General features: G+C 40.1%; 2 protein-coding genes across 3 annotated transcripts in view; both read right to left on the bottom strand.

Moving 5' to 3' along the window:
* Window positions 1–3,165, bottom strand: part of nsl1 (non-specific lethal 1) — a 180,283-nt gene extending 177,118 nt beyond the window's left edge. For both annotated transcript variants that reach the window (XM_071696593.1, XM_071696595.1), the window contains exon 1: window positions 2,875–3,165. The gene's annotated coding sequence lies outside the window, so the exon portion shown is untranslated. The remainder of the gene's footprint in view (window positions 1–2,874) is intronic.
* A 12,064-nt stretch (window positions 3,166–15,229) lies between these two features.
* LOC139767163 (long-chain specific acyl-CoA dehydrogenase, mitochondrial-like) overlaps window positions 15,230–18,489 on the bottom strand; it is a 36,050-nt gene continuing 32,790 nt past the window's right edge. Inside the window, exons 7-8 of the mRNA XM_071696192.1 lie at window positions 18,354–18,481; window positions 15,230–16,124 (exon numbers count right to left, since the gene is read on the bottom strand). Coding sequence (XP_071552293.1) covers window positions 15,938–16,124; window positions 18,354–18,481 — 315 coding nt within the window. The 3' untranslated portion in view covers window positions 15,230–15,937. The remainder of the gene's footprint in view (window positions 16,125–18,353; window positions 18,482–18,489) is intronic.

Genomic DNA, 18,489 nt, shown 5'->3' with positions numbered 1-18,489 from the left:
TATGATCAGACAATTGCTTTCCATGATGCGGACAAAACACTCACATAAGCCACCATATAAAGTATTGAAAAGTACTGCATATCAAATGAGATTATATATAAATTGTGTGCTAAAGCTAACATACCGCGTAAATATTCTCTTTACACCTCCTAGAAAGAACTAACACTTAAGAAACCAGCATACACACACTGGTACAACTGTTATGACACCCAACGCTACACAACGTTTCGCAGTGGCTGGCTGGGTTGTAAAAGGACAACAGACAACATTGGACCCAGCTCAGCCTTTGTCTTACCCTCATTCCCTACAGTGAAGTATCCTGGTTGCACTGCTATCGAGGCACTTAAGACATACGTCATGCACTGGTAAGGAGCAAATAAATATTTACCCTACAATAACGGAACAGACCCGTTAACTTACAACGGTTTGGAATACTTAAACATGTCAATAGTATTTTCTAATATAAAACAAAATCGGAAACGTTTATATAAAACCGAAAAAAACATTACAAAAATAGGCAAAGTCAAATATCGGAAGCCTAAGCCTCAAATATACTAGAAATGTCAGACCGTAGTAAGTTATACAAGCCCTGAGTGCACCTGGGGTGTGTACAGCCTCTGTAATACTAAGTAAAGCTGTCACAAGGCAGGATGCTCAAGTGAGTCTTGCACTAAATACGTCTAACTAGTTTTTCTAAGAGAGAAAAAACGGAGACGGTAGAAGATGGAAGAACAATGGAGTTTAGAAAAACAATAGGAGGGAAAAATATAAAAGGAAGTAATGCAAGACTGATAGAGGAGAGATATGAGGTGGTAACAATCTAGATGACTGTTGATATTATCCAGTAAACGTGAAAAACTGGAAAGAATGAAGGACGAACGAGAATAGGAAGAGGAAAAATAAACTAGTCAGTAAGTATGCAAAAATGAGATTCGAGACAAAAAAAAAGGAAACAAACACTGCACTCCACATTCCTAAGCAACTCATGCCACAACCCTCACACTTTTTACCTCCCAAGAACCACCGCTTGGAGAGGATGAGGAAGATAATCCCCTACACCAAGTCTCGAGTCTGATGACACCAAGCTTCAGCCAAGCATGACGGGAGCGACATACTACTACAGGCACTCCCTCCCTCCCTACATGATGATGATGATGATGATGATGATGATAGAGAGCACCAACCACCACCACACTCGCTTAAGGACAAGCATGACGAAGCACCAGCAGGATAATATAATAAATTAAAAAAAACCTACGGGTTAGAACACGTCGAGGGAGGCGAGGATTCCCGTTAGATAGAAGAGGAGGCTGGGCAGGGCAGGCCCAGCACGTGACCAGCTGCTCACGTGACGCAACACCACATTCCCCCCCCCCCCCCAACAACCCAACCCAACCTCACCGGTAAACGTATACGGAAAGTATGACCATCTTTTATCTCACTAGATGCCCAAGTGGTCTACAAACACTCATGACAATCGCGGCCATACTGGTAACCAAGCTATACCATCATCTGACCCCCGTGAACGATAATATACGAACCGTTGTGCGCGCCAGACCCGGGAAAGAATGTCACACATTAAGTTGTACACTATGTTGTATTACAAATAAAATTCATAAAAATCAGGTAATAAGATCAACATCTGGCAAGAATCTCATAGCGCAATGCCTAATCTTTACTCCATGCCATCTTTAAGACTTTCCTTCCAAGATAGAATGGGAATAAAAATTCTATAACCAAGATTGCTTACAGAACACCGTACTAGTCATTTGTTACGGTTTATCTTTAAGTATGATGTAAATCATCAATCAACACCTAATCTCATCCTTGAGTTACATTACACACAGGATCTCAAGATAGTGCTTAAAGTCACCAGGCCATTCTTACATACACTGATGTTAAACTTTATGTCCCATTATCAAACTGTATGACGACGACAGCAGAGCAAACTTTGCTTCAGTCCCTGATGAGCAATGCCTTCTGCCCTACATCACAATGTTACATGTATTATCCAGACACACCGACATATCTCTTCCTATTCAGTGGATGGGTATCAGAGAACCACATTTAATAAAAATCATAGTTTTTTGCTGTTAATATACATTACTATATATAAGTTTATCTTCGTATCGTTCAATCCAATCACAATGCTTACAGTGCGCCAGATCAATGAGAGTGGGCCAGCGGTATGTCATCTCAGACCAATACTGCAACCTTCCACCAGATCACGGGCTCTGTAACCAAGGTGTTCCTTCAACCTTGTTATCAGTTGCAAGACTCAGCACGTCCGAGCGTGTGAGATCATTATCTTGACAGATAACGAATCCCAGACACCCGAGGCAGCCGCCCTCCCACTGACCCCAATTCAACCCATAATTGTAAGTTATATATTACAAGGTTTTCTTCTGTGAACAAGTCGGTTTCAAAGCTTTTATACATACTAATTACTGTTCAATTTGTACACAATATGATACATGAAATCATCGGCCTGACATTATACTGATTAAGAATTGGAAAATGTTATTATATATAATAAAATAATATTTATACAGTTTTCTTCATTATCCCGCTGAGACAACATTACCAACGGAAACATCTACGGAAACTGTACAGAAACACAAGATTCATTCAAGAAGATAATGAGTTCGGTGGCAACAGGGTTGACCACTCATGACGGCGTCGTGGGCCAGACTGAGGCCCGGGCCGGGCGGGCCGCTGGGCCGGTCCACCACGTGACACGGCCGCCATGGCCCGCCAACCAGCACCACACTCTCCCACCGCACCACCTCCGCTCTTATTACCTTTATGACGCCCTTATTATCCCCCTCCGCTCACTTCTACCATCACTCATTAAAGCACTAGGATGTTACAAACCTCTATGGACGTAGAAAACGACGCTAGTAATCCAAAATAGACCGAAAGCGCGTATATTTCACTCAAAATTCCTGCAGTGTAGTTTTCCACACAACCTCACAATATACACCAGAGGAGTTACTGAATGTTCTCTAGTACGGGGATTTTTCTAATGGCTTAACTTACACTGACATGAATATATATCATTTTTGATAAATTTATTTCGTCAAAATAACGTATTTGGTCGGAAGTTCATATTTTTTAAAGTCACCATAAGAAAATTAATACTGAGAGCACAAACCGGACACACGATAGACTCTCAACTGGGCCTGATGCGCGAGGCGTGACGTCACTGCGCAGAACATGCTTGCCCGCATTGTCTGATTGGGCGGGATGGCTATTCCTCACAGTCGACTCCCTCCCTCACCGCTACACAAATATAAGTTCTTATTGATCACAAGGGCTTCGTAAGATTTAAATATTAAATATGTCATACTTTTATTATACATTTGCTCAACTATATCAGTTTACACAAATATTTCTGTTAGATAATTGAAGAAATCAAGATTCAAAATTTCATGTGAACGGTACGTACTGTAAATAGAATAGCTATGAGTTGGCTCTGCCATACAAAATTTGGCGCGTTGTGAATAACAATTATGACGAATACCGTGCCACACCTTCGTCATACGTGACGAAAATTGTAGAAAATGCCATGCCATAGCTGTAACCCTGGAGGTAGATATCTAAATGCGTATGACCAGGGGACATTCTAGTATCCAGAAGGCTCTAGGCCGCCATTTACATGCGAGGTACGATGCTTCCGCAACAGCAGGTGTACCAATTTACGTTTCAGCATCGCGTCACAATATCTGTTGTAAATATATACAAAACGTTCAAATAGATGAGAAAACAATTGAAAAATATCACTAACTCAATATATAGGAATGAAACAAGAGAGTAATATGGCACAATGGCGTTAGATTACGTGTATAATCTATTGATATTTGATGTTCGACGTCATACCAGATGTATAACATTATTTCCCGCCTGAGAAGAATGAAAGATTCGTATATAAAGCAACATAAATGTAACTATTTACTCGGTGCACACGCGTAAACCAGCTTTAGGTCCTAAATTTCTGCAGTGCGGTCGTATTCGGAAGAGTTTGTAGCCCTGCGCTATCACGTGAGGGTGAAGCTTATTTCGTCATTCCTCTGGTATATTACGTATTACACTCATAATACTCAACCAAACATGGAAATTACAATAATGCCGAATATAGATCACGATTTATATGGCATATATGAGCTTTACTAAATGACCGGAAGTCTGCAGTAAACTCATGAGACCTTCTATTCTAAAAGGGCACAATACAAATGTAGTTATACAAGGGACGTCCTGTCCTGTCTTATCTTTAATATGACGTAACTACCTTTATGTCGTTTGAAAATACGTTGGTAAGTCATTAACGTCTTGGTAACGAGACGACGCTAATGATATTTTCCGCTGGTATCAAGATTTAGACGTAAGACGAAAACTGGTCCTCCTGTACACACCAGGAATTTATTTATCTCACACAGTATCAATGAATCTAATGACTTGTATATATATATATATATATATATATATATATATATATATATATATATATATATATATATATATACGGCAACGACAATCCTGGGTATAATATTAAGCTGCATGCAGAAGACGTCAAAACAACTAAAATTTGAGAATCCCTTTTTCAGTTATATTACCACATGTACTACATTGCACTATCTATCTATCTATCTATCTATATATATATATATATATATATATATATATATATATATATATATAGAGAGAGAGAGAGAGAGAGAGAGAGAGAGAGAGAGAGAGAGAGAGAGAGCCCTGAGTTAGATGGTCTAGTTGACCTGGATTGCCCCGCCTAACCGGAACTGTTCATTGTGAGGTCACGTTAGTTAAACATTTCTCATCAATCAGGTCACCCACTCATCATCACCTTATCTACAATACACACAATTTACACCTTATCACCCCCCCCCACCCCACCCCCGTCCCCCACTGTTGAGGTTTTCCATGCTAGGCTAGGTTAGGTTTGGTTAAGCTAGGCTAGGCTAGGTTAGGTTAAGCTAGGTTAGGCTAGGCTAGGTTAAGCTAGGTTAGGCTAGGCTAGGTTAAGCTAGGTTAGGCAAGGCTAGGTTAAGCTAGGTTAGGCTAGGCTAGGTTAGGTTAGGTTGAAGTAAGTCACAGAAGGAATCATGAGTGTGTAGTACTGGTAATGGCCAGGGTGTCTGTCCGGCCAGCCTCATGTCATGAAAGATTTTTATATTTAAATCAGGTATTATTTTGTTGGTCATTTCTGAGGTTAGGTTTACATTGACTATCAATGGTGAGTGTTCACGGTGGGAGCAAGAGGTCGGGGATCATCTCCTCCTGTAGTATGACTCACCAAGGTGAGGGGACATAGGGAGGACCTACTTAGTATTTGTGACGCTACCACAACACACACCAGTGAACTGACGGTGAACACGGCAGGCCACTGAAGAGTGGGAGGTGAGGTGATGCACGGCTAGGGTGAGGACAGTGTGTGTGGGAGGTGAGGTGATGCACAGCTAGGGTGAGGACAGTGTGTGTGGGAGGTGAGGTGATGCACAGCTAGGTTGAGGACAGTGTGTGTGACAGAGGACAAACCTGGGTATGTCTTGATAGCACATGAGTTGGTAAAGAAGGCAGGAGGTCGGTTACGTTGGAGGTTGATCATCGTGTTTGCACCATTAATGGTGTAAGGAATGATAGTGCGAGGCAGAGATGTGGTCGTGAGAGGAGTTTGCCTGAGAGATGTGAACAAGACATGATCTAATGGTTGGCACAGGTACAGAGGATGAGTGTAAACACTGTCTAAAGGATGTAGGTATCACAGGTGAAGTGAGCAAAGGGGCAGAGAAGGAATCATTAATGCTTTCAGTATTCGGAGCCTGTACATGCAGGAGAGTGTGAGGCATGCGTGGAATAGAGGAAATTGGAGCGATGTGGTATACAGGGGGTGACTTGCTGCCACCGAGTTGAACCAGGGCATAAGAAGCAGTCAGAAGAAGCCACATACAAGTGGTCGGTGTGTGGCCGTGAGCAGGAGACTGTGATTTCTGTACACTATGCATGACAGCTGCACACTGGATATATATGAGTTTACACCAGGTTTGTATCATGTATGTATCAGACCATCTGTGAGGTAGAGGAGGAAGTTCGACACTTGTGGGTCTCCATCTCTTGAAAATTTCTCTATCAAATGATTTTTTAAACCTCTGTTTACTGTCAGCATTCAGTGTAACCACTTACATTATTACGTTACTCCTACTACATAATTATGTACATCTTGACTTAAATTATTACATTAATCATACCGTATTTGTTTCCTGACAAATTTCTTGGTAAATAATGTTATTTTTGTCCACCAGAATTTTTCTTTTTTTTCTCGGTCATGTTCCTCCTTCATTGTCCATATAACAAAACCTTGGAAAAAAAACATCTATACTTAACACTATGGAACGTCACTTTCAAATTCCTACAACCTCAGCACTAAACTATAAATAGAAAGTCACTCCAGTGTATGTCACCATTATTTCTAGGCTATAGAAAGCCCTTTCCAAACTATTGTCTGTCAGGATTTAAAAGGTCACTTTCAAACATACTGGCTATAGGCTATAGAAAGTCACTTCTAAATTTCTTGTCTTCAGTCCATTGTTCAGTGGTGTAGTTTTCCATGTTCATAGTTCATCATGGAAGTGTGGTTTCCTCTCTGATCCTAGTGTTCCAATTGTTCCAGCTGGTGAGTCAGACATGACATTCTTACATCTGGCTTTCTATATCTGTCAAGATAAGATTCACTACTGATAGTATATTAATCCCTTTGATCCTAGTCTGATCAAGTGAGGTTGACAGAGAAATCGTTCATCCATACACCTTAAAAACTCTCACAAACTCACCACCTCCAGGATAATCCCAGTCTGTGTCCGTACAGTTGAACTTGTCATTATCAACATTTATCATCTCAGAGAAATTCATGTGTTGCTTGTCTCTTGCAACAACCTGACTGTTCCCTTACGGCATCTATTGAACATTTCTTCTGGTGTGTTAGTTCTTTAACAGACTGTAAAACCATCATGATCAAAGAATTAATCTTTCCTATCCTAAATCCTTCTTTTCCATGCTATTTAAGTGGACAATCTCTTGATATTTTCTGAAACAAATTTTGTCCCAGATTGAGACTAACTTCCTTTATGATGATCTTACCTGTGTATCCCTGTGGACACAACAGCCACATAACATCTCTGTAGTAAGGTCTCCCTCCATTACGCTACTAATCTTTATCTTTTCTTAATTCGGTTCTTTAACTCCAGTAGCCTTTATGTACTTACTGAACTACCGATCCATCTTTGTTCCACTACATTACTTTCAGTCTTGCACTACATCATTATTCCTCACCTCGTGAACCAGAACAACTGTTCTTCACCTCGTGAACCAGAACCATGTTCTTCATCCCGTGAACCTCTTTTACCGTCTTCCACTCCATAAAAACAACTGGGATTTTTATGGATATATATAACCTTCACGACCATGTCATCCTCAACTGGACTATTGTCTTGTGCCAACATGGTGGTATATCTTCTTCCTTCCTTCCTCCTCACAACCCACAGACCAACTAAGGTCTGCAGTATTGATTTGTCCCTCTGGTCTTTTCCTAAAATCTGCATTTCCCCAGCTTGCTCTAATCCCAAATAGTCTCTACGTTTGAGAAGACCTTCCATAAAAAACCAATTGTTCTGTCTGTAGTGATATATATCATACGGTCTACAACTTCATCTAATAATTCACTTTGCGCCTCGACTTTATTGTCACCAGGTTTCTCGTACACCACGCAGGACTTCTGTTTCCCTTCCTTAACCCCAGATTTTCCCTGCCCAGCACTGTTAACCTAACCCAGTCTCAGTGGTATTAAGTTTTCCGTCTCTACAGTGTTCTGAACCACATCAACATTACATCTACAGTGTTCTGAACCACATCAACATTACATCTACTGTGTTCTGAACCACATCAACATTACATCCATCTTAATCTTTTTCTCACGTCAGGCAAACGACCTTGTTGACCTTTTTCTCTTAGATCTCGGCCAAACAGAAGCCAATCCTGACCTTTTCCATGTCTGAGGTAGAAACAGAAGCCAATCCTGACCTTTTCCATGTCTGAGGTACAAACAGAAGCCAATCCTAACCTTTTCCATGTCTGAGGTACAAACAGAAGCCAATCCTAACCTTTTCCATGTCTGAGGTAGAAACAGAAGCCACTCCTAACCTTTTCCATGTCTGAGGTACAAACAGAAGCCAATCCTGACCTTTTCCATGTCTGAGGTACAAACAGAAGCCAATCCTAACCTTTTCCACGTCTGAGGTACAAACAGAAGCCACTCCTAACCTTTTCCATGTCTGAGGTACAAACAGAAGCCAATCCTGACCTTTGTCTTATCTATATCAGGAGACGTGTGTGGTCTTAGTGTGGCCTTGCTATGTTATATTGTCCTCCAGTTCTAATGATCATAAAATTGGTAATAAACATCACATAAACTTCCATTTCCACTGGTGCACTTCACTAACTGAACTCTCTAAATGTCAACATTCAAATCTGAAGAAAGAAATTGGGTCAGACATCACTGATATTTCAGTTGCTTATAAGCAACATTTTCTCACAGTTTTCCATAAAATAGTTTACGACATCTGTTTCAGCAATTTACTTCGGCTCGTTGATGATTTTTCATAAAATGACGACTTTCAAAATATCATACTTGGCATCATCAATAATGGTTTTCAGGCCCCAGCTCAGCTAAAAACCCAGTGATTTTTCTACACCTTAATTTGCTACACTAAAATGATGCGACACTCAGCCAGCTGCTGCGTCCCATGATTATTGTATGGCCATCGGCAACTCAAGGGTGGGCCGTTTTGACACCTGCTTCTTTCCCTACACGTCGTAGCTTTGGAACTTCCTTCCTCGTAATGTCTTTGCTAATAACTATAACCTGGCACATTTTATAAAGCAAGTCTTACACTTTCTCAGAAATTCTTATATACTTTCCCTTGTCTTTTCTTTTTACGTTTCATAATTCTCAGTATATTTCAATTAAGGCCCGGCTTTGATGTAGACTTTTGTCCATGACTGTATCCTTATAAGAAAATTTTACTAGCATTCACCATCACCATGACTTTATTGGCCCCTTCACACATACATGTGTCCGTGCCATGGGTCTGGTGAAGCGGTTATTCTGTGCAACTTCAGAAATTGAAAACTCTTCTTCAGTGTGTAATTACTCAATTATTCATGTATATGTCTTTCAGTGTGTGACTATCATTTGTGGGTTAAGAAGAGAGAGAGTTTTACACTCACGTTGACTCGTCTCGTAACCATGTTAATGCCATCTCAGTTGTTAACTCTATTACCACGAGAAATATCATTGAATCTTCTATTATTAGATACACAAAGAATTATAATCTTAATATTACTGAAGGTCTATGCAAATTAGATCACTTTGATAAAATTTGTAAAAATTCACCATCTTGTCCAAATGATAAGTTTATGATACGCTCGTTGTCTGTGTTGGACAATCACATGTTTACCAAATGGCGTCCTAGCTACGTATCTTCGTTGTATATCAACTGACTGTTATATTTCTCTTTTGTCTCTCCCCTGATGATGTGATTATTACACGAAAGTGCACTTGGGAACTTATCGTTTCATTTTTTATATATATATATTTTTTTTTCATACTACTCGCCTTTTCCCGCGATAGTGAGGTAGCGTTATGAACAGAGGACTGGGCCTTTGAGGGAATATCCTCACCTGGCCCTCTTCTCTGTTCCTCCTTTTGGAAAAATTATAAAAAAAACGAGAGGGGAGGATTTCCAGCCCCCCGCTCCCTCCCCTTTTAGTCGCCTTCTACGACATGCAGGGAATACGTGGGAAGTATTCTTTCTCCCCTAACCCCAGGAATTATATATATATATATATATATATATATATATATATATATATATATATATATATATATATATATAATGGGGCCATTTTTCTTGGTAATGAATGATTAGCCCAGGACGTTCCTTAATGGGTTTGAAATAACAGGTAGCCGGTCTACAAAGATTGTGTAAAGCAGCAGCCAGAAATATTAAAAACTGGATAATACAACATGCTATTCTTTGTTTAAATTTCAAGACTAAGTTGACTGGAGTTGCCAAAAATGAAACCAATTTAAGACAAGTTCCCAAGAGGAACAGATGCAGCCAAATCACTTTTTTTTTTGCTTATAAGTAAAACAGCCAACCCATTCTGTGGCAATAAGAGTTGGGGATAATTTTGGTAACAGCAACAGACAAATTGTTTCGAAGTCTAGTGACGACTGTTTAATTACATGCACGTGGAATTCAAACACCACGACCAACTTAATTTAGACTGTTACATCAACAAAGTTGGTTTAATTGTTACAGCATACAAAACTATCCACACAAAGAATCCTTGGCAAGTTGTTTATTGAACATGCTTACCAGAAAGGAAGGGTTTGTTCTTAGTCCAAACAATTTTCGACGAGTTGCATCTAAGTGGTTCAAGTACCTTTTAAGTCTATGCAGTCCAAGAGTTCATTGATGAGTTTGAGAAGAGATGTTGGATTCAAGTATATGAGATCATTGATAAATCTCAAGTTTGCAAAATCATTTCTTACAGGTAAACCAAACCTCCTGATGACACCAAGAACCTTTTAGTTCTCACTTTAAGTAAGGAACTTACTTTACTTCCCATGTTGCTGAATCCTTTAATGTAAATGCTGTCAACAACAATACATAATCAGGAACTCACCGGAATGTTCCACAGGATGAGTTCATAGAGTTCCATGTAAAACTTAAGTTTTAAGTTGGGCAGACTGGTAAGGATCTTTAAGACTTGTTCATTTACATTTATAATACTTTGTCGCTATCTCCGGCGTTAGCGAGGTAGCGCAAGGAAACACACGAACCCAACCCACCCACATACACGTGTATACATACACGTCCACACACGTACATATACATAAATACACACGTGCATAATTCATATTTGCTGCCTTTATTCATTCCCGTCGCCACCCTGTCACACATGAAATGACAACCCTCTCTTCCCGTATGTGAACGAGATAGTGCTCGGAGAAGACAACAAAGGCCACATTCGTTCACATGCAGTCTCTAGCTGTCATGTATAATGCATCAAAACCACAGCTCCCTTTCCACATCCAGGCCCCACAAAACTTTCCATGGTTTACCCCAGACGCTTCACATACCCTGGTTCAAATCCATTGACAGCACGTTGACCCAGTATACCACATCGTTCCAATTCACTCTATTCCTTGCACACATTTCACCCTCCTGCATGTTCAGGCCCCGATTGCTCAAAATCTTTTTCACTCCATCCTCCCACTTCCGATTTGGTCTCCCACTTGTCCTTGTTCCCTCCACCTCTGACACATATATCCTCTTTTTCAATCTTTTCTCACTCATTCTCTCCATGTGACCAATCCATTTCAATAAACCCTCTTCTGCTCTCTCAACCACACTCTTTATTACCACACATCTCTTACCCTTTCATTACTTACTCGATCAAACCACCTCACACCTCATATTCTCCTCAAGTATCTCATTTCCAGCACAACCCTATCTATAGCCCACGCCTCGCAACTACATAACATTGTTGGAATCACTATTCCTTCAAACATACCCATTTTTGCTTTCCAAGATATTGTTCTCACCTTCCACACACACACACACACAACCCGTGACTCACTTCTACTTCCATCCACTCCCAGATATCTAAAACACTTCACTTCCACAAGTTTTTCTCCATTCAAACTTACCTCCCAGTTGACTTATTCCTCAACCCTACTGTACCTAATAACCTTGCTCTTATTCACATTTACTCTCGGCTTTCTTTGCTCACACACTTTACCAAACTCAGTCACCAGCTTCTGCAGTTTCTCACTCGAATCAGCCACCAGCGTTGCATCATCAGCAAACAACAACTGACTCACTTCCCAAGCCCTCTCACCCACAACAGACTGCATATTTTCCCCTTTCTCCAAAATTCTTCCACTCACCTCCCTAACAACCCCATCCATAAACAAACAACCATGGAGACATCATGCACCCCTGCCGCAAACCACCATTCACTGGGAACCAATTGCTTCCCTTTCTTCCTACTCATACACATGCCTTACATCCTTGATAAAAACTTTTCACTGCTTCTAGCAACTTGCCTCCCACACCATATACTCTTAATACTTTCCACAGAGCATCTCTGTCAACTCTATCATATGCCGTCTCCAGATCCATGAATGCTACATACAAATCCATCTGTTTTTCTAAGTATTTCTCACGTTCTTTAAAGCAAACACCTGATCTACACATCCTCTACCGCTTCTGAAACCACACTGCTCCTCCCCAATCTGATTCCTTGACCCTCTCAGTCAGTACCCTCTCGTATACTTCCCAGGAATACTCAACAAACATTATTATTGTTATACTTTGTCGCTGTCTCCTACGTTAGCGAGGTAGTGCAAGGAAACAGACGAAAGAATGGCCCAACCCACCCACATACACATGTATATACATACACATCCACACACGCACATATGCATATGGTAAACTGTGTGAAAGAAGAAAGTAAAGAAGAGAGTAAATGTGAATAAGAGCAAGGTTATTAGGTTCAGTGGGGTTGAGGGACAAGTCAATTTGGAGGCAAGTTTGAAAAGGAGAAAAACTGGAGGAAGTGAAGTGTTTTCGATATCTGGGAGTGGATTTAGCAGCAGATGGAACCATGGAAGTAGAAGCGAGTCACAAGGTGGGGGAGAGGGCAAAGGTTCTGGGAGCGTTGAAGAATGTGTGGAAGGCCAGAACGTTATTTCGGAGAGCAAAAATGAGTATGTTTGAAGGAATAGTGGTTCCAGCAATGCTGTATGGTTGTGAGGCATGGGCTATAGATAGGGTTGTGCAGAGGAAGGTGGATGTGTTGGAAATGAGATGTTTGAGGACAATATGTGGTGTGAGGTGGTTTGATCGAGTAAGTAATGAAAGGGTAAGAGAGATGTGTGGTAATAAAAGTGTGGCTGAGAGAGCAGAAGAGGGTGTATTGAAGTGGTTTGGTCAAATGGAGAGACTGAGTAAGGAAAGATTGACGATGAGGATATATGTGTCAGAGGTGGAGGGAACAAGGAAGTGGGAGACCAAATTGGAGGTGGAAGGATGGAGTGAAAAAGATTTTGAGCAATTGGGGCCTGAACATACAGGAGGGTGAAATGTGTGCAAGAAATAGAGTGAACTGGAACGATGTGGTATACCATGGTCGACTTGCTGTCAATAGATTGAACCAGGGTATGTGCGCTCACGCAAGAGGTAGCACCAGGAAAAGACAAAAATACCACATTCATCGACACTCAATCTCTAACTGTCATGTGTAATGCACTGAAACCACACCCCTATACACATCCAAGCCCCACAGACCTTTCCATGGTTTACCCAACACGATTCACATGCTCTGGTTCAATCAACTGACAGCACATTGACCCCAATGAACAACATCGTTCCAATTCACTCTATTCCTTCCACACCTTTCACCCTCCTGTATGTTCAGTCCCTGATCACTCAAAATCTTTTTCACTCCATCCTTCCACCTACCATTTGGTCTCCTGCTTCTTCCCTCCACCTCTGACACATACCTTCTTTGTCAATCTTTCCTGACTCATTCTCTCCATGTGTCCAAACCATTTCAATATACCCTCTTCTGCTCTCTCAACCACTCTTTTTATTGCCACACATCTCTCTTACCCTTTCATTACTTAATCAAACTACCTCACACCACATATTGTCCTCAAACATTTCATTTCCAACACATCCACCCTCCTCTGTATAACCCTATCTATAGCCCATGCCTCGCAAACATATAACACTATTGGAACTACTATTCCTTCAAACATACCCATCTTTGCTCTCCAAGCCATTTGCCATTTCCTGTGTTAGCAAGGTAGTGTCAAGAAGAGATGAATGAGCATCAGAGGGAAAAATCCTCACTTGGCCCAAATATGTTGTTTGCCTTGGAAAAGTAAAATGAGGAGAATTTCCAGCCCCCCCCCCCCCCCCCCCCCCCCCCCCCCACCCCTTTATAGTTTCCTTCTATTACATGCAGGGAATACGTGAGAAGTAAATGGAAAAGCTTGGGTAGTAGGGCAGGTATGCATTCTGCAGGGGATGAGGGGGCCTTGGCTGGGAAGAGTCAGTTATCATTTGCTGCTGATGCAAAATTAAAGGCAGATTCCTGTGAGAAACTGCAGAAGTTGGCATTTCGGTTTGAATGTGTGTGTGAAAGGAGAAAGTTGATTGTGAATATAATTGAAATCAATAAAAGGGTATGCCTAAATGGTTTGGACATATAGAGAGCGAGTGAAAAGAGGTTGACAAACTGGATATATCTGTCATAAACAGAGGAGAAACATAGACCAAGTTGGAGATGGACAGCTGAAGTAAAAAATAGCCTGTACATGGAAGAGGATGAAAGATGTGCAAGGGATAGAGTGAATTAGAATGATGTGGTATACAGGGGGTAAAGAACTGTTGATGGAATGAAAAAAGGCATGTGTACCAGCCATGGGGCCTAACTGTGGATAGGGGGATGTGGTTTCAGCGCACTGCACATGACAGCTAGAGAACACATGTGAAACAGTGTGGCCTTTCTTCTTCCGTTCTTGGCACTATCTAGTTAATATGGTTAACGGTGGACAAGTATAAAATATAAATATATTGTAGTTAGTGGTTGGTAGGCAGCCAATGACTATCAAGTAGTAGTAGCGAGTAGGAACATTATGTAGAAGCCTCTGCAAACATTGCGATAGACTTCCCTCTGCCAGTGGCCTATTAAGAGGTGAGGCACTAAAGGCTAGAAGCAGCACTGAGTTCACTAGCCATGGAGTCGCTACTGAAAAGGGGAATCCCTTGAAGGAGTTTCAGGAGGGAACAGTCTCCGAAATAGATAGATCATAAATACATATACACACACCCTCCCCATACAGCAATAGAAAGCATATATCATGTAAAAACATCAATTAAATGCATTGCTAAGTTGTTTAGGCTTCAAGTTTAAGGATCAAAAATGATTCATAGTTTCAGTAATAAATTGAAGCATTACAGTTATGTTCATTTTTTGTCCTGCCTTACAGATCTATCTTAGAGCATTTCATCATCTGAACATACGACCAACATGCTAGTTCTACAATAACTACTATTATTTAGGGAATGATCAAGTCAAATCTTAATATCTTCTCATATAATCATTTTTACATTTGTACATTATGACATGTGAAACAAGCATAAAAGTATTTTTTTAGATAATTTTTTACATTCTCACCTAAAAAATCCATATTTACACCAATCTTGGAACAAGGAAGGGCTGGCATGTCATTCCAACATATATGCATGGAACCAATCACTTATGACTCCAAACCAAAAAAATCCTTCCTGTCTTCAGAGTTTGCCTTATATGAAGGTAGCTAATACTGTCATGTCCAACTTCTCATATTCTTTCCCCATTATAATACATATAAAATCAAATCAGTTTGATTTTACTGGGGAAGTTAAGATTCTACGTTAAATCAACAGTAAACTAAATTATATACAAAGAATTATGTTTCCAAAAACAGAATTTTTTTTATATAAACTGCCGAGTCACAAACAGGGTGATCATGAAAACCAATATTTCTATGATAATGGGACAGTTGTGGTTTTCAAAGAGTTCAGAAGGGTTAATGGCAAAAGCTGTATTCTACAAATCACCATGAAATAAGCTATTAAATACATGCAAACATCAGAGTATTAAGGAAATATATCCTATCCCCTCACACTATCAAAGGATATACCAACAATAAAAGTCGATCATACATGGGAAAAATATAGATGGCTTGCATAATTACATCACAAAAGTCAATGGAACATTTGATACAATTCTTCCTCATAGCAAGTTAAACCCTTTTGTCACCAACAATCTGACGTGCAATAAGTTCCTTCATGATCTCATTAGAACCACCATAGATGGTTTGGACCTTGGCATCTACATAGGACTTGCAGATTGGGTACTCCCACATGTACCCCCAGCCACCATGAAGCTGCACACACTGGTAACCCACACGGTTCTGCAGATCTGACATCCTGGAACAGAATTCTCATACTGTCAACCATGGCTCCTACTTCGAGATGCGAGATAGTGTTATATAAGAATATACCCATGAAAACTACTTAATAGGGAAAACTGCCCAAGATCAAATCATCAAAAAGTAGTATTGTACTAAGTAAGAGTACCTATCTACAGCTACTTTCAAAGGAGTTTTGTCATGAAAACACAGCACTCACAGCATCTACACTAATTTCCATTTAAAACCCACAATTCCTTTGAAAGAGTACTCTATACAGAAACAGAGCTATGATGGATACCTCTGGACCATGTACTCCTACCCATCTACTGATGATGTGATGATACACAACTTATCATATTTATTTGGTCGAAAAGCATTATTTATGGGTTAAATTTGTCCCTTCAAGAACCATGATTATAAGATTTTTAAACAGAAAAAAATAATGCATCTCATTTTTTGTGCGCTTCAATATTTTTCTTATGCACTGGGAGAACCTAAGAAAGCACAATGAACAAAACCGTGAAGGATTAAACCTCAAATGGCATCCCAAATTGCAATTTAGTGATGTGCTCTTATAGTATAGTGGCCCACATCAACTGATATGCTAACTTTTCCTGCCTCTATTTAATATATCATCAGTAGTCTTCAGAGATTTAAAGAATTTCTGCCATTTCTTATACCTGTACAATTACCAGTATAAGTGCACAGTGGCCCAACAACCCGCACAGGCATGGTGACCCTGCAAAGAATATGTTGATTGTTGAATGATCCAAGTGATGAAATGGAACCATCTTATGATATGATTTTTCAGTTGTTGAGGCAAGTAAAGATTAACAGCATGAGAAATGTGGAAATAACTATCAATGACAACTTAGCAGGACTAGGTGTGGAGGGAGGCATGCCAAAGTCACCAACACCACTCTTAGGCTCATGGAAAATGTGACATAACTGTACCAGCCACTTGCCTTCTTCATATTAATTTTCATTGTGAACAAGGAAGAAAGACCATTACCCTCATATTCCCAGCAAGTCTTAGGTGATTACAATGCATGAGAGAAGGGGGGGACCAAATACCCTCCCCTTGTATTTCAGCTTCTAAAATATGGAAAAGATGGAATCACATGAACAGTGCTTGTCTTCCTAGGCTCAGGCAGGGGTATCAATGTGCATGGATGTAACCAGTATGAAAAGAAGGGAGAGCCAAGAAATGTTTGGAAAAAGGAACCTGGATGTTCTGGCTCAAGTGTGAAACAAAGCTCACTAGTTTGGGAATGTGCTTGAGGTCTGGGTGAGGGCAAAACAAAAGGAAGGAGAAGCAAGGTCACTGGGAAAAGGATGGTGAAAGTTTGAACCTAAAACCTTACACCATATTTGAAGACAAAAAATGGGTATGACGAAAAATTGGCCATTTAAATCACTGATGCATTTCTGCTTTCAATGATGAAAACACTTTTGAGTCTTGTGAAATTTCTATGTTTATTCTCCACTACTAATGAAACCTACAAAACCTACAAGCACTACTTCCTCAAACACTCTGGCCATTAAGATCAGCAGGTTCTAGTGTCACCTAGATCCATATACAAGACAAAGCATGTACCAAAATAAGTATGCCAAAGGAATACCTTCGAATAGCTGCTTCCCTTTCACTCCCAACCATTTCTTCTGCCGAATCTAAACTGCACCGTTAGTGAACAGCCTGTACCACATTCCCAGCTCTTACCATTTTACTGCCATTGATATTTTCAACTTCTCCTTCATTTCCCAAGCCTTACTTTCTATCTTACCAAAACTCATCAATTTACATCTCAAGTTTGAAGGAGACCCATACTGATATTCTACTCTAAATGTTTCAGTTTTCACATCATACAGGTAATTGCTTCAATCAGAGAGTTTCAGGTTTTAAGCACAGCATGTTTCTGAATTAAAGAATGCATAGACACAATGTAAAAAGGTCCCCAAGGTGCTAATCTCAGTACAGATGCGAACAGTAACATGATAAATATTATGCATATTGGCCTAGTTACTAAACTACACACAGTTCACATCAGCTGTACTGCAAGATAACATGGGATCAAATTGTGACAAGACAGGATACTTCTTCTCACTTGTTACAATGTTAAAAAGTGCATGCAAGGAAAAGGGCTATTGATGAAAAAGAAAAATATTCTAGTTTTCACAATATTTTCAGGTATTAATAACTCTGGTGACTGTGAGAAATAGAAGCAAAAAAACAAGGAATACTTGCCAATACTTATTCATAGATGCCATACCACCATCAAGTTTGCCAGCATTATGTAAATCAATGCATTGGTCTGTAAAAGCACGACCTACACATATTTCTGTTTTCAGTTCAGCCAATTTGTGTTGAATTGTCTGGAAAA

Source organism: Panulirus ornatus, chromosome 59 (assembly GCF_036320965.1).
Source record: "Panulirus ornatus isolate Po-2019 chromosome 59, ASM3632096v1, whole genome shotgun sequence".
Taxonomy (NCBI): Eukaryota; Metazoa; Arthropoda; class Malacostraca; order Decapoda; family Palinuridae; genus Panulirus; species Panulirus ornatus.
Note: the sequence above shows the minus strand (reverse complement) of the source record. Positions and strands in the feature narration are given on the sequence as shown.